The sequence below is a fragment of the Bos indicus x Bos taurus genome, chromosome 8 (assembly GCF_003369695.1).
Source record: "Bos indicus x Bos taurus breed Angus x Brahman F1 hybrid chromosome 8, Bos_hybrid_MaternalHap_v2.0, whole genome shotgun sequence".
NCBI lineage: Eukaryota > Metazoa > Chordata > Mammalia > Artiodactyla > Bovidae > Bos > Bos indicus x Bos taurus.
Genome location: NC_040083.1, coordinates 23,435,915 through 23,449,547, shown reverse-complemented (window position 1 = coordinate 23,449,547; position 13,633 = coordinate 23,435,915). Strand labels below are relative to the sequence as shown.

The 13,633-nt window shown below is 38.5% G+C and overlaps 1 protein-coding gene across 2 annotated transcripts in view; it reads left to right on the top strand.

Moving 5' to 3' along the window:
• The window catches only part of FOCAD (focadhesin), a 305,616-nt gene that overhangs the window by 24,342 nt on the left and 267,641 nt on the right, over window positions 1-13,633 (top strand). Inside the window, exons 2-4 of one of the 2 annotated variants that reach the window (XM_027549147.1) lie at window positions 1,470-1,555; window positions 4,280-4,354; window positions 6,561-6,715. In XM_027549147.1, coding sequence (XP_027404948.1) covers window positions 1,470-1,555; window positions 4,280-4,354; window positions 6,561-6,715 — 316 coding nt within the window. Of the gene's footprint in view, window positions 1-1,469; window positions 1,556-4,279; window positions 4,355-6,560; window positions 6,716-13,633 lie in introns of those variants that run through there. The other variant, XM_027549148.1, reaches the window with a different exon arrangement.

Genomic DNA, 13,633 nt, shown 5'->3' with positions numbered 1-13,633 from the left:
AAGGAAATGGCAACCCACTCCAGTATTCTTGCCTGGAGAATCCTATGGACAGAGGAGCCTGGTAGGTTACAGTCCACGGTGTCGCAAAGAGTTGGACACGACTGAGCGACTTCACTTTCACTTGTTTTTCTCCATTGTAACACCTTCTAACATATTTCATGTTTTATTTGGCTTTTTATTTACTTTTTGAATTTTCAAAATGGCAATATATGTCCCTACAAAATTCTTTTTTCCTCTCGAAGAGGTCTCTATCTTGGCTTTCCCCAAGACACACTTTGGGTATTTCTGTTATGATGTCTTATGGAACAACAGAGAAGAACATTTCAAGAAAGGTGAGATTAATACAACTGGGAGGTTGAATTTTTGACCTGCTTAAAAGCTAATGAGTGGATTAGATAAGGGACATGGTTTGCAGTCAGAACATGTTGTTTCAGTGCTGTGAAATGGCTAGTTCAAGGGAGTTAAGTTGGACCCATATGTTGAAGAAGAAAGGTAGCATAAATTATCCAGGGAGTTTGGGTTTAGAAGAAAAGCAAGACAGTAGTAAGAAAAAGCTACAGGTTCAACACAAAATGCCTTCATTTTTAAGATCAGGAGAGCTTGGTTTTGTTGCCTGTTATTTTTATAAGGTAACTTAGAGTACAGTACTAATGTAAACACTTTTTTAAAGTTATACTGCAATAAATTGGTACAGCATCCTGCTTTTTACAGTGGGGTGTAATTCAGTGGGTTCAGTGCTGTGTGGTAACTGGATCAAGTGAGATCCTTGGGAAACCCCCTTACGAGTTCTGTGCCTCCACTTTACTACTCTGTCCTCCTCTATAATTTTGTTGTGATTGTTGTACTTGAGAACCCGATAGGCATGAGAGGCATGATGTAAATATTAAAAGTTGGTGCCGATTGCTTGCTGTTCCTCTTTTAGAAGACAAAGGATCTGTTTGGATGTGTGAATTTCTAGGTCATTTCTATACTTCCTGGAAAAAACTCACCAGTGCTTCACACTTGTCACAAACGGGTGGGTTCATGCTTCAGTGGAAGCTTGTACCAAAGTGAGGCACAGCTTAAACAATTTTGTGAAAGTTTGGTTCTTTCTTCCTCAGAAGTTTTGATCCACAGAAGGATGAATTTCTATTTCAAATATGTGGTTGAACTTTTCAAATTCTGCTATTTAGACATGAGCTTTTGGATTTTTATTTGTTTGTTTCTGTGGCGTGAAATCATCTGTTTTGGGATTTGCTCTCATGGGAAAACTAAGAATGGTTGGGCATTTTTAGTTCACTGTGCCATCAGTCGTGGCATTTGAGAGCTGAAATGCTTAACAGTGAAGGGTGTGCCAGGGGATTGTTCTCCAGGGCTCTGTGCTTTATTGCCATTGTTGTCTTTGTACAGAATTACTTTCATGTTATTTGACAAATAGTTATTTAAACTCCTTTTCCAGAGTAACAAATATTCTTTTGTTTTGGTTACAGAATTCTGCTTATATGTAAGAGAAGTAAAAATGTTGGATGACATAAGGAAAAGGTTTGAATTTCCAAATTCTCTTATCCAGTCACAGGTAATTTTATTTATTTGTTCATTTATTTATCTATTTATGCTTTATGGTAACAAATGAACGTTTTTTGTGGATTGTTAATTGAAATTTATATTTTTAACATTATTTATATTTTTAACATTTAAAAATTTTTATTCATCTATATACAGGAGTATATATTAATAACTAACTTTTATATCAGTTAATTTGAAAATTTATATTGGACATAGGAAAGTAAATAGTGAAACTGACCAATCTGTGCTTTTATTTATGTCATCCTTTTCTTCTTAGAGATAAAAAACTTTGACTAACCTCTGAATATATATTTGTTGGTCTGTAGTTAATTATTGGGAACAGAAGTAAATGGTTATACATCTTGAGAATGTCAGAGATTCCTATTTAAAAAGGTATATTCTACTCTTAGTACAACTATTAAGAATAATAAATTTTTATAATAATGATATTAAATCAGTAAAATATCCTGGATTGAAAAATTAGATCTATATGCTAACTCAGGTAGAAGATTGTGATAATTAGTTTTAGAAGAGCTTTTTGGTTATTATGGGTAAAACAGAACTGGTTTTCTGGTTAACTTTCAGCTAACTAGAAGCATTTTGGTTAATCAAGGTACATAATAGCTACTGTCTTCTCTCATGAGAGTAAAGCAAAGGGACCAGCAGAAGCCTGCCTGAAGACTTACCAACCTGCAGCGTCTTGGATACTCTCAGCAGTTACCTTCGGAGATGCCTGCTGTGGGAATTGACTTAGCTGGGTAGTGGGGAACCCTTCCATGAGGAGTAGAACACTCCTTATGCAAGATTCCCTTCTACCTGACTGGGTTGGAGTCATATCCTGTGCAACACAGGTGGTTACCATGAAGAAGAAGATGAAGGCTTGGAGGATGCTGTCCACAGTTTCTATTTTTCTGTGCGTGGAGTCCCTTCATTAGCATAGGTCAATCAAGAAATGCCTATGTGTGTTGCTGTTAAATTAAGAGAAAAGTGTATTTGTATTGTTTAGTGTGCAGTATCCATTTAAGCTACTCTTTGTTATGGAAAACTTATGTAGCAGCATAGGCTGATTTATACTTGGATTTTGTATTTGAAAATCAATTTAGGCTATACTCTCTCATTTGTTAGAGGGATAAATTGGAAGGTAAATTAGGGAAATTGAATTTGGTGGGCAGTGGGGGATATTTATCATGAAGCTTATTTTCTGTTAGTCCTTTTTCTAAATATGAATGGTAACTTTTTTTGTCCATGTTGTGTTTCATATTGGTTTTATTAGATTCTTGCAATTGTTCCCTGTCCTCTATGAATACTTCCTATTGTTCTTTTGTAACCACTGCTCAGTGTTAGCACCATATTTCATTGATTCACACATTTTTTTTCATATTTTAACATCTGCATTTAGTAATTGATGGCAGCAGTCATTATACAGTTGATATTGCCTGCACATTTATGCATTTGGCCATGATTTTCTAAGAGTCTGAAAGAGCTCTTTCATTAACGTAAAATCAAAAAATTATAAGAAGCGTTGTATAACATTAATTGGCAGCCTTTTTTCTTTCTTAGCGGTTCATAAAGTAATGGTGCATCTTGCATTTGATGGCCATTTACATTCAATGAAATATGGTTATTTTGTAAACAGGAACTGAAGCTGTTCATTGGTCCTCAATTTTGTTACTATCTCTTTAACAAGGAGGTAAGAGGTCGTTGATCTAAACTTAAATTTCATGTAAATGAGTGACTTACAAAAACCATTGATCATTGAGGTCTGAATTCAATTCTAGTGTGTGAAATGCAAAAGGAAATGAAGGAGCAGGTGCTGTGCTTTTGTTTGAGCTTTTCTGGAGACTTTGCAAGGCTGATGGGTGTTTATACATCCATATCAGACATTGGTCGCATGGGCAGACTGAATAGTTCTTGCCATAGCAAAATTTTTCCCAACCCATACCTAGAATGGCTGTCGTTGTTGCTAGTCTGTGGTTCTACCACAGCAATGCTGGGTGGTGCTGAAGATCTAGGAGAATGGAGTTGAGATGATAGGAAGTAACAACGTTTATATATTTATGGAATCAATCAGCACTCCTATGAGAATCTTAGTTTTAACTCTGGGTTTTTTGACCAAAGACGATATGGAAAATTTTTAGAGATTTATGAAACTGAAAGCTTATTAAGGAGCTGAAACCTATGAGAAACCAACAGGGATATTACATCCTAGATCCTAGAGGAGAGAGAATGTTTGAGGTGGGGGGAGGACCTGTTGGTTCAAATCTGTGTGGGCCATAGTCATGAAGATGGTGATGAGTTTTCTCTATCTTCATTAAGGGCATGATGAAGCATGATGCATTTCATTTCGTTGCAAAGATGATTTTAAAAGCTATGGAGTTTCTCATTTGTCTCATGGTGTAATGGATTAAGCAATCTGAAATTATCTTGTAATACCAAGTGACAACAATTTAAACAGAAAATCCAGCAATTTTCTCAACATCTGTGAACTGTAGTTTGCTTACTGGGATAAAATGTAGGATAAAAATGCTTACCTTGAGGGTTGTTGTGAAGATGAGAGATTCCATTTGTGGAGTGCCAAATGCAGTTCTTCAGAGCACACACCCTGTGAATTTGAGTGTTGTTACTGATTGACTGGCATACTCATATCCATTACTACTGCTGTTAGTTAACCTTCAAATTCACTATTGAGAGAGAACTTCTGAGGGAATGTATTCATTAATCTTGTTTGTTTTAGGCTGTGGGTCATCTTATTGCTGCAGTTCTAAAGGAAAACAGCTTTTCAGAAAAGATCCACCAGTGCACAAACCAGGTCTGTCTTTAATTTTGTGCTTAGTTCTATTCAGATATTGCTGGTAACTGGACCACCATAGCGCTTCTTCTGTTTTCCTCACAGTTCAGGTCACTATAGAAATGATTTTATCTAGTTTTGTTTCTTTGTTTGCTTTTTAAACTTTAAAAAGTGTTACAACAGACTCCAGGAACTAGACAGGGAAGGGGTGGAGGGGAGTATTCTTACGACTATTAATGAAAAAGAACATGGGTGGAATGAGCGTAGGCAGCCTTTAGAAGAAGGCCAGTAGAGTTACTGCTGAGGGAATCTGTTTAACAGACAAAGTGAACACAATGGCTCTGTTGGGGTGTAGGAGATTTCTCAGGCTTTAGGTAGCCCCACACACGAGTTCTAAGTTAGAAAGGTCATGCTTTGACAGGTAGAACTGGAGGAAAAACTTCTGTATCCTTCATAGGGTTGGTCATATTTACTGACCTATTTACCACTTGGGTTTTGGTTGACCAGTGCTAAGTAGCTTGATATGCTGATTGGAAACCCTGCTTAAGTTGGGCCTCTAAGGTAAACTCTATGGAGAATATAGCTGATGGAAATAAGATTTTTTTTTCATAACAAATAAATTGATTTCCTTTCTCTCATATTCCTTTATATTAGCTTCTCCAAGTTGCGTTTCTTTATCACTTCTGCTGACACATTGAAGGCAATGTAGAGGCATACTTCACTAATTGGCATTTATCTGGTGTTTGTATGTAGTAATATAAATTAGGTTTTCTGAGAACTCTGATCTTAATCCTGCCTATAATCACATTATGTACACTGAGACGATCTAGTGGTTTTACTTAAACTGCCAGAATTTATTGAATGTCAAATCCCTGTAACTAAATGTTTCCTCTTCTGCTAATAAATGAGTGCTTCCTTCCATGAAGGTGCAATGTTACCTGAGGCAACAGTGTTTTATTCATTTATTTTGTTATTCTGGCTTAGGAGTGGAGTGATGACATTTAGAACCCTTTGGTATGGTCCACACAGGTGAATAAAATTTCCTTCGGAATAAAAGAAATAGAATATAAATATTTCTTCCCTTCAGTGACTGTTAACTGTCTTGTTCTGTACAGTTAGTTAGTGGGATCCTGAGATTGAAAAGGCTCTCAGAGTCAGCTACCATGGGAAAGTGGGCACAATTTATGTTGATTTTCATTAGTTTAGTTATTCCATGGGAGCTGGGGATTGTAATTTTTTTTCTCTCTAGATTTTATGTTTCCCTAGTAAATTATGTCAGAAGAAAGGAAAAATAGCTTCATTGTGTTCTTTAAAAAAAAGCAAAAATAAATAACCCAAACCCCATGTAAAATCTAAATGGACTTAGCCCAGAATACATTCAAATGTAGGTTCATCATTAGTAATGAACTTTTTTTTTTTTTTTTTGAGGAGAATCATAAGTTCCTGAGCAAGTTATGAGAGCTAGAACCTCTGCTTTAGTAGGAATTTTCAAAATGAAGACCTATTTACTTTTGTGTCTTTCTGATGCTTTCCTATCAAAGATGACAGGTTCACAGTGTGAAGGGAGAAGTCAAACTCTCTTCCTTGGGGGAAAAAGTTTTTCTAGGTGTTTTTGGTAGTCCTGGAACCAGCAGCTTGCTTGTAGCCTGAGCTGCTTCTGTCTCCTTCCTCTGGGTCCACATTCAGCTTCAATCACTTGGAGCAGGGGTGCCGGAAGGGACAGTGGGGTGGCATCAATCAGGTGCGCTTTCCTCCATGTTTGACCAGTTGACGGTTTAAATAGAGGTTGGTGGGAGAAGAGTAGGAATATTTTCTGAAAATGTTCAGGGCTTGAAGCGTAGGTATGATTTGAAGTCCAACTTAGACTAACTGATATGCTGGTATGGTTGGTGTCTGGTTAAATGGCTTGGTTAGAACATAGTGCTAGAACCAAACCGTAGTTTTGATCTCCTAGTAGCTGCATTCTTTAGACTCAGATAGAACCTCTGCAGCCAGCCTCAGTTTGCTGCAAAGACACCAGAGGGGAGAGAGTTACTATATCAGAATACATCCACTACCTCTCTTGGAAAACCAGCTTCAGTGTGTCCTACACATGGTGTGACACAGCGTCATTTTTGTAGAGGAAAGCCAGCCTACGGTGAACGAATTACACTTTGATGAACTGCTTGGGCCGTGTATGCATTTGCTAGTCATCAGACGTGTGTTTTAATCACTGGTTTGATTTCAGACTCCTGCCTTGAACTTGCTGTGGGAGAAGTGCTGCAGCGATAATGTCGTAGTTCGAACAGCTTGCTGTGAGGGTCTGGTGGCCCTTGTCGCTCAGGATCACGCGGAGTTCAGCTATGTTCTCAATGGGATTCTCAACCTGATTCCATCAACCAGGTGCTCCTTTCCTTCATAGTTGATCAGTTAACAGTTTAAATTTTTAGACAAAAATTCGCTGATTTGCCATTAAGGGTCACCGTTCATCCTACTTACTAGTTATTGTTCTTTCCCTAAAAATGTCATACAGTTGATATTTCATATGTGGTGAAAACATGCTAAATTAAGCTCTGAAAATTTGGGCATTTGTGGTCATTTTGCTGTACTTAAGTTTTGGGACTCTGCTTGAAAGTGTTATTGCTCTTTTTAATGAATAGCTAAGTTTATAACTCACAGTTTGCAGTGTAATTTCCTGTCTTATTTTAAGAAAGGAGGTTGCCCATAAGCAATACTCATTCCACAATGGTTAAGTTGATACCCTATTGGCCTTGGTCAGCCTTTAACATCAGTGCATGCATTAGAAAATAATGGCATCAATTTCTTTAAAAGCATTTTGTGATTTAGACATACTTTCCCCTGATTATTCGAAGTAAATAATGTTTGGTTTTTTGAATTTGTTTGGTTTGACCATATTTATTCCATTCACTGCTGCTGCTGTTTGGTTGCTGTTGTGTCCAACTCTTTGCAACCTCCTGGTGGACTGGGGGGTCCTCTTCTCTGGGATTTCCCAGGCAAGAATACTGGGGTGGGTTGCCATTCCCTTCTCCAGGGGATCTTCCTGACCTAGGGATTGAACCTGTGTCTCCAGCTTGGCAGGGAGATTCTCTGCTGATTCAGCCACCAAGGAAACGCAGAACTGAATACTTAATCTTTTTTCCTGCCTTTAGTGGAGATGGAATATAGCTGTCACCATCAATCTTTGGTTAGTGCCTTCCTGGACTTGAGGTCTATTGAATTAAATAACCTCTGGCCTTTTTTAATATATATTTTATTTTTTTAAATTAGAGGATAATTACTTTACAGTATTGTGATGGTTTTTACCATACATCAACATAAATCAGCATTAGGTGTACAAATGTCCTCTCCCTCTTGAACCCTCCTTCCACCCCTCCCCACCCCACCCCTCTAGATTATCACAGAGCACTGGGTTTGGGTTCCCTGTATCATACAGCAAATTCCCACTGGCTGTCTATTTTATGTATGGTAATGTGTAGGTTTCAATGCTATTCGCTCATATAATCCAACCCTCTCATTTCCCCTCTGTGTCCAAAATGTCTGTGTCTCTTTTGCTGACCTGCAAGTAGGATTGTCAGTACTATTTTTCTAAATTCCACATATATGTGTTAATGTATGACATTTGTCTTTCTCTTTCTGACTTACTTCACTCTGTGTAATAGGCTCCAGGTTCATCCACCTCATTAACTGACTCAAATGTGTTCCTTTATATAGCTGACTAATATTCCATTGTGTATATGTACCATAACTTTCTTATCCATTCATCTGTTGATGGACATCTAGATTGCTTCCAGGTCATAGCTATTGTAAATAGTGTTGCAGTGAACATTGGGGTACATATATCTTTTTCAGTTCTGGTCTCCTCAGGGTATATGCCCAGTAGTGGGATTGCTGGGTTGTATGCTAGCTTTATTTGGAGTTTATAAAGGAATCTCCATACTGTTCTCCATAGTGGCTGTAGCAATTTGCATGCCCACCAACAGTGCAAGAGGGTTCTCTTTTTTCCACACCCCCTCTAGCATTTATAATTTGTAGACTTTTTGATAATGACCATTCTGACTGGTACTGGTGTGAGATGATACCTCATTATAGTTTTTGTTTGCATTTCTCTAATAATGAGTGAATACCTTCCCAGGTGGCACTAGTGGTAAAGAACCTGCCTGAAAATGCAGGAGACAAAGAGATGTGGGTTTGATCCCTGGGTCAGGAAGATCCCCTGGAATAGGAACTGGCAACCCACTCCAGTATTCCTGCCTGGAAAATTCCATGGACAGAGGAGCCTGGTGGGTTGCAGTCCATGGGGTCTCAAAGAGTCAGATACAACTGAGCAAGTGAGCAGACAAATAATGAGCAGTGTTGAACATCTTTTCATGTGTTTAATAGCCGTTAACCTCTGGCCTTTTAACCTTTCTTCACAAATCTTATTTTGTTCCCTTAGATCATCTTTTTGGAACTTTTTGGAACCTTGATTTTTCTGTATAGTCTGCGTATAGTCTTTTTAGTCTACATTTGTAAGTCCAAGCCCTTTAATATGGTATACATGCCCTTCCCAAGCTAGTTCCCACTTTCTATTCAGCCTGCGTTTTCTGCCATGAACACTCCTGTTAGCTATACACAGCTGATCCCTGTTCTGAAACCTGTGCACACTGCATTTCTGCATGTAATGTTCCTTCCCCTTCTTTTTCTGAAATCTCTTCTTCATATTTCAAAGCTCAGCTCAGATGTCAGCTCTTCTACCTAGATACTTCCCCCCTCTCAGCTGGGCTACTTGCTCTTTCACAATATGTTTATGTTTTTAACCTGTATTTTTGTCTCTGGCACACTCTTTGACAGTTAGTAGATAACCAGATCATTCTGAATAAAGATTTGATCAAATTGATGCAAAATTTAAATTGGTTAGTTTCAGAATTACTCTGTCTATATCTCCTGTGGCTACCAATTTAGACAATATGAATACTCTAAGAAACTTAAAAAAAACATTTTTTTTTTTCAGGATCCTTCAATTGTTAAAGTTCCTATATTTGCATACAATAAAATTCAAAGCTTTCTTCTATATCTTGGCCATATTTCCAAAGACTCTTGAAAACTAATGGTGACCTTATGTTTAAAATTATTCACTGAAGCACTGCCTGTGATTGAAAATAATAAGAAACTTGTAAATTATGGCATATTGATACAGTGGAATATTATACAGCTGGAAAAATAAGGAATGATGGCCAAGATATATTTTTTCACTAAAAAATGAAAAATAAAGAATACTATGTCTAGTAGGCTACTTTTTTTATTTTTTAAAGAAAACACATGTACCTATACATTTTCAGTGACATGTGCATACAACATCTTTAAAAGGATAAATGAGACCTGGTAAGACTTTTACCTCTGGGAAGAAAAACTGAGATACAGAGGAAAAACAGAATATTTGCCTCATATGCCTTTTTGAATTTTTAACTCTGTGAGTGAATCTGCTCAATCGTGTCTGACTCTTTGCAACCCCATGGACTGTAGCCTGCCAGGCTCCTCCATCCATGGGATTTTCCAGGCAACAGTGCTGGAGTGGGTTGCCATTTCCTTCTCCAGGGGATCTTCCCGACCCAGGGATCGAACCCGGGTCTCCCACATTGCAGGCAGATGCTTTACCGTCTGAGCCACCAGGGAAGCCTATTTAACTATGTGAGTATGTTGCTAATTCAAAAGTATATTTTTTAATAAAAAATCTAATATTACTGACAAATTTTAATGTATACAGATGGCATGCTGATCCACTATCAGCAAAACTTCTGCTTTCCAGTTTACAGCGGTGATGACGGACTTAGACGGATGTGCAAAGGATGGCCATGCCATTTTCTAATGAGACATTAGGGACATCTTATTTTCTAATAAGACATTTTTGAATGAAAGGTGTAATCTAACTTGCTCTAATTATCTCTTAGAGATGTCCCCCTGGCCCTTTTGAGATGCTGATAGTCTTACTTTTGGATATAAACAATACAACTACACAGTGCAAGGAGGTTCCAATGTTGTGAATTTAGGGTGAAAGCTATTTAGGGAGGAACTAATACTACTACCCACATTTGAAAAAATGACTGAGGCAAAATCTCAGTGGCTTGTGTAAGGACAACCAATAAATTACATAAAGAGAGACACATTAAAACTTAACCTTTTAAAAGCCCCCTCAAAACTGATATTTTTGTGGTTATACAATAGGATCCTTCTAAAAAATATTTAGATATGAGAGTTGGACCATAAAGAAGGATAAGTGCCAAAGAATTGTTGCTTTCAAACTGTGGTGCTGGAGAAGACTCTTGAGAGTCCTTGAACAGCAAGGAGATCAAATCATTCAATCCTAAAGGAAATCAACCCTGAGTATTCATTGGAAGGACTGATGCTGAAGCTTTGATGCTCCAGTCCTTTGGCCACCTGATGTGAACAGCTGACTCACTGGAAAAGACTCTGATGCTGGGAAAGATTGAGGGCAAGAGGAAAAGGGGATGACAGAGGACTAGATGGTTGGATGACATCACTAACTCAATGGACATGAGTCTGAACAAGCTCCAGGAGGTGGTGAAGGACAGGGAAGCCTGGCATGCTGCAGTCCATGGGGTTCCCAATGAGTCAGACGTGACTGGGCGACTGAACAACGACAGCAGAAAAAAACATTTGTTCAAGTGTGCATGCATGTGTGCATGTGGGCATACACACAAAGAAAAAGACAGAAAATAAGTTTTTAGCTGTTTTAAAAGTTTTTTTTGTTTCTTAGAGTATTTATGTTCTCTACATTGGTAGCCACAGGAGATGTAGACAGAGTAGATTCTGAAGCTGACCAATTTAACTTTTGCATCAATTTGATCATGAAATGTGTTATAAAACTGCTGGGTTTTCTTTATTCTTGCCAGTAGACATAATGATTATTTGTGAAGAATTTTCTTTCTTTGTTTTATTTCAAGTAGCACAGCTTTGTGGTTTGCAGTGATTACAAAGACTATACTCTGCGTTGTTTACAGCTTAAAAAAACCAAAATGAGAATTAAATTTAAGAAATTAGGTTAAATTTAATTACAAACAAGGAACCCACACAGCCTGCTCTTCCAAATGCTCCTCAGGGAATCTTCTGAGACAGAAAACTGTTTTTATCTTTGGGATCTAAAAGCAGAAATGACTTTGTCATTTCCCTGTGGTTCTTGGCTGAGACATTTTGGATCTTCGGTTTCCAGTGTTTAAATTTCTGCTTGTCTCTGGCTTTCTCTTTTTGAAATAGAGATTTATTGCAACGTAGAGGTATCTTGGGCACAGAACCACACAAAGATTGCTCAGCTTTGATGTAGAAGAATGAGTGTAAAACTGTTATTTTTTCATTTTGTCTGCCTAGCATTCTTCAGAGGGAGAGAGAGAAGGGGAGAGAGGGAGAAGAAGGGAGGGCATTGGGCAGAGGGAGAGAGAGACAGAGGGTGGGAAGGAAGGAGGGAGAAGCAGCATCCTTCTATGGAATAGACATTTAGACAATGTAGCTTCTGGAGCTTTCTCAGCAATAAATGTTGAGAGCTGTAAGGGAAGTTGGAGGGACAAGTCAGTGTGGGTCTTCCTCTCTCTTTTAACCTACTCCTTGGCTCTTTTTTTCATTTTTGTTCATGGAATTCTCCAGGCCGGAGTATTAGAGTGGGTAGCCATTCCCTTCTCCAGGGGATCTTCCTGACCCAGGGATCCAACCTGAGTCTCGCTCATTGCGGGCAGATTCTTTGCCATCTAAGCCACCAGGGAAGCCCCTTTGCAGGTCTAGTCTGTAAAATTCCCCTGCAACATGTATGAAAAGCTTCCCTCTCTTCCACCCCTCTCCCCTCCACCCCCTCCCCCTCCAGATCCAACCCACAATTTGAGAAGCATTGGTCTGGAGCCTGCTGCATTGTATAGTCTAACTTTGAAAAGAGACTTGACATTTGTAAAGCTCTGGTTGTCTAAAATTCAGGGAGTGGCTGGGAAAGTGTCTGGCTCTGTTTGAGAGACTGTTCCCTTCAAAGGAATAGTCTGATGTCCAAGAGCACTCTGGGGTTCAAAGCGGAGGCAACATGAAACAATTGTAAACTAGTTTTTATAGCTTCTGTAAACAAAGAAATGGACATAAGAGGTCTAAAATGTTCTTTTAATCAGCAAGGAAATTGAAAAAAAATTATTTCCTAGGGAGGGAGGGTGAAGGAAAGAAGGGGACTACAAAGGAAATACAGTAAGGAAATTATTATCAGCAGTTAAATGTGAATTTTGAAATTAGATGAAATTAAAATAAAGTGAATGATATGTGGTAGCATGTACTTTTCTTGTCCTTTAAGGAACTGCTTGCGTTGTTTTTGGTTTTGTTAGTTTTTGTTTTTACGTTGAGTTCATCCTAATATAAAGATTCCCATAAGCAAAGAGTTTCCCTGTTTTTCTTTCCTTAGATCGCTTAACTCTGCTAACTTCTAGAAAGCTTCATGCAGCCATTGTTACAGTTGCTTAGTAACAGGATTGTGAATAAAAACCATACTCTCCTATGGAACCAGGTGTTTAGTTTTAGATATTGAGATGTCATGACAGCCTGTAATTTCAGTTCAACTGCTTCCCCAAGTCCCCCACCCCTTCTTTCAAAAAATATGTTTTCTGCTGCTGCTAAGTCGCTTCAGTCGTGTCAGACTCTGTGTGACCCCATAGACAGCAGCCCACCAGGCTCCTCTGTCCATGGGATTCTCCAGGCAAGAACACTGGAGTGGGTTGCCATTTCCTCCTCCAATGCATGAAAGTGAAAAGTCAAAGTGAAGTCGCTCAGTCGTGTCCAACTCCTAGCGACCCCATGGACTGCAGCCCACCAGGCTCCTCTGTCCATGGGATTCTCCAGGATGTTAATGCTCTAGATAAAGTAGCACTTGATTTGTGTTCTCTTTTGTGCATTCAAACAGGAGAGGAACCTGTAATTTATGTGTTTTGGGGAAAAATAAAGTGCATTAAGGTGTGAGAGATGAAAGTCTATTTTCTGAGACTCCTTAAAGCTACTTTTTAGTAAATCTCAAATGAGATGTTTAAAATGCCCCTCGTGGGTCCTGGCTAAAGCTGCTGGATCCAGTGAGTCTTGGATCATGGACTGATGAAGGTGTAGTTTGGTTAAAAATGATTTTGAGAACTAATTGGAGTTAAGACTTAGGGCAATTTGATGAGGAAATTCTTGTCTCTCAGGGTCTTCTCCTTTGTTGATGACCCTGTTCCTTGGGAAACTTAATTGTTTTGTTATAAAGTAAGAAATGGTTCAATCCCTGGGTCGAGAAGATTCCCTGGAGGAGGAAAT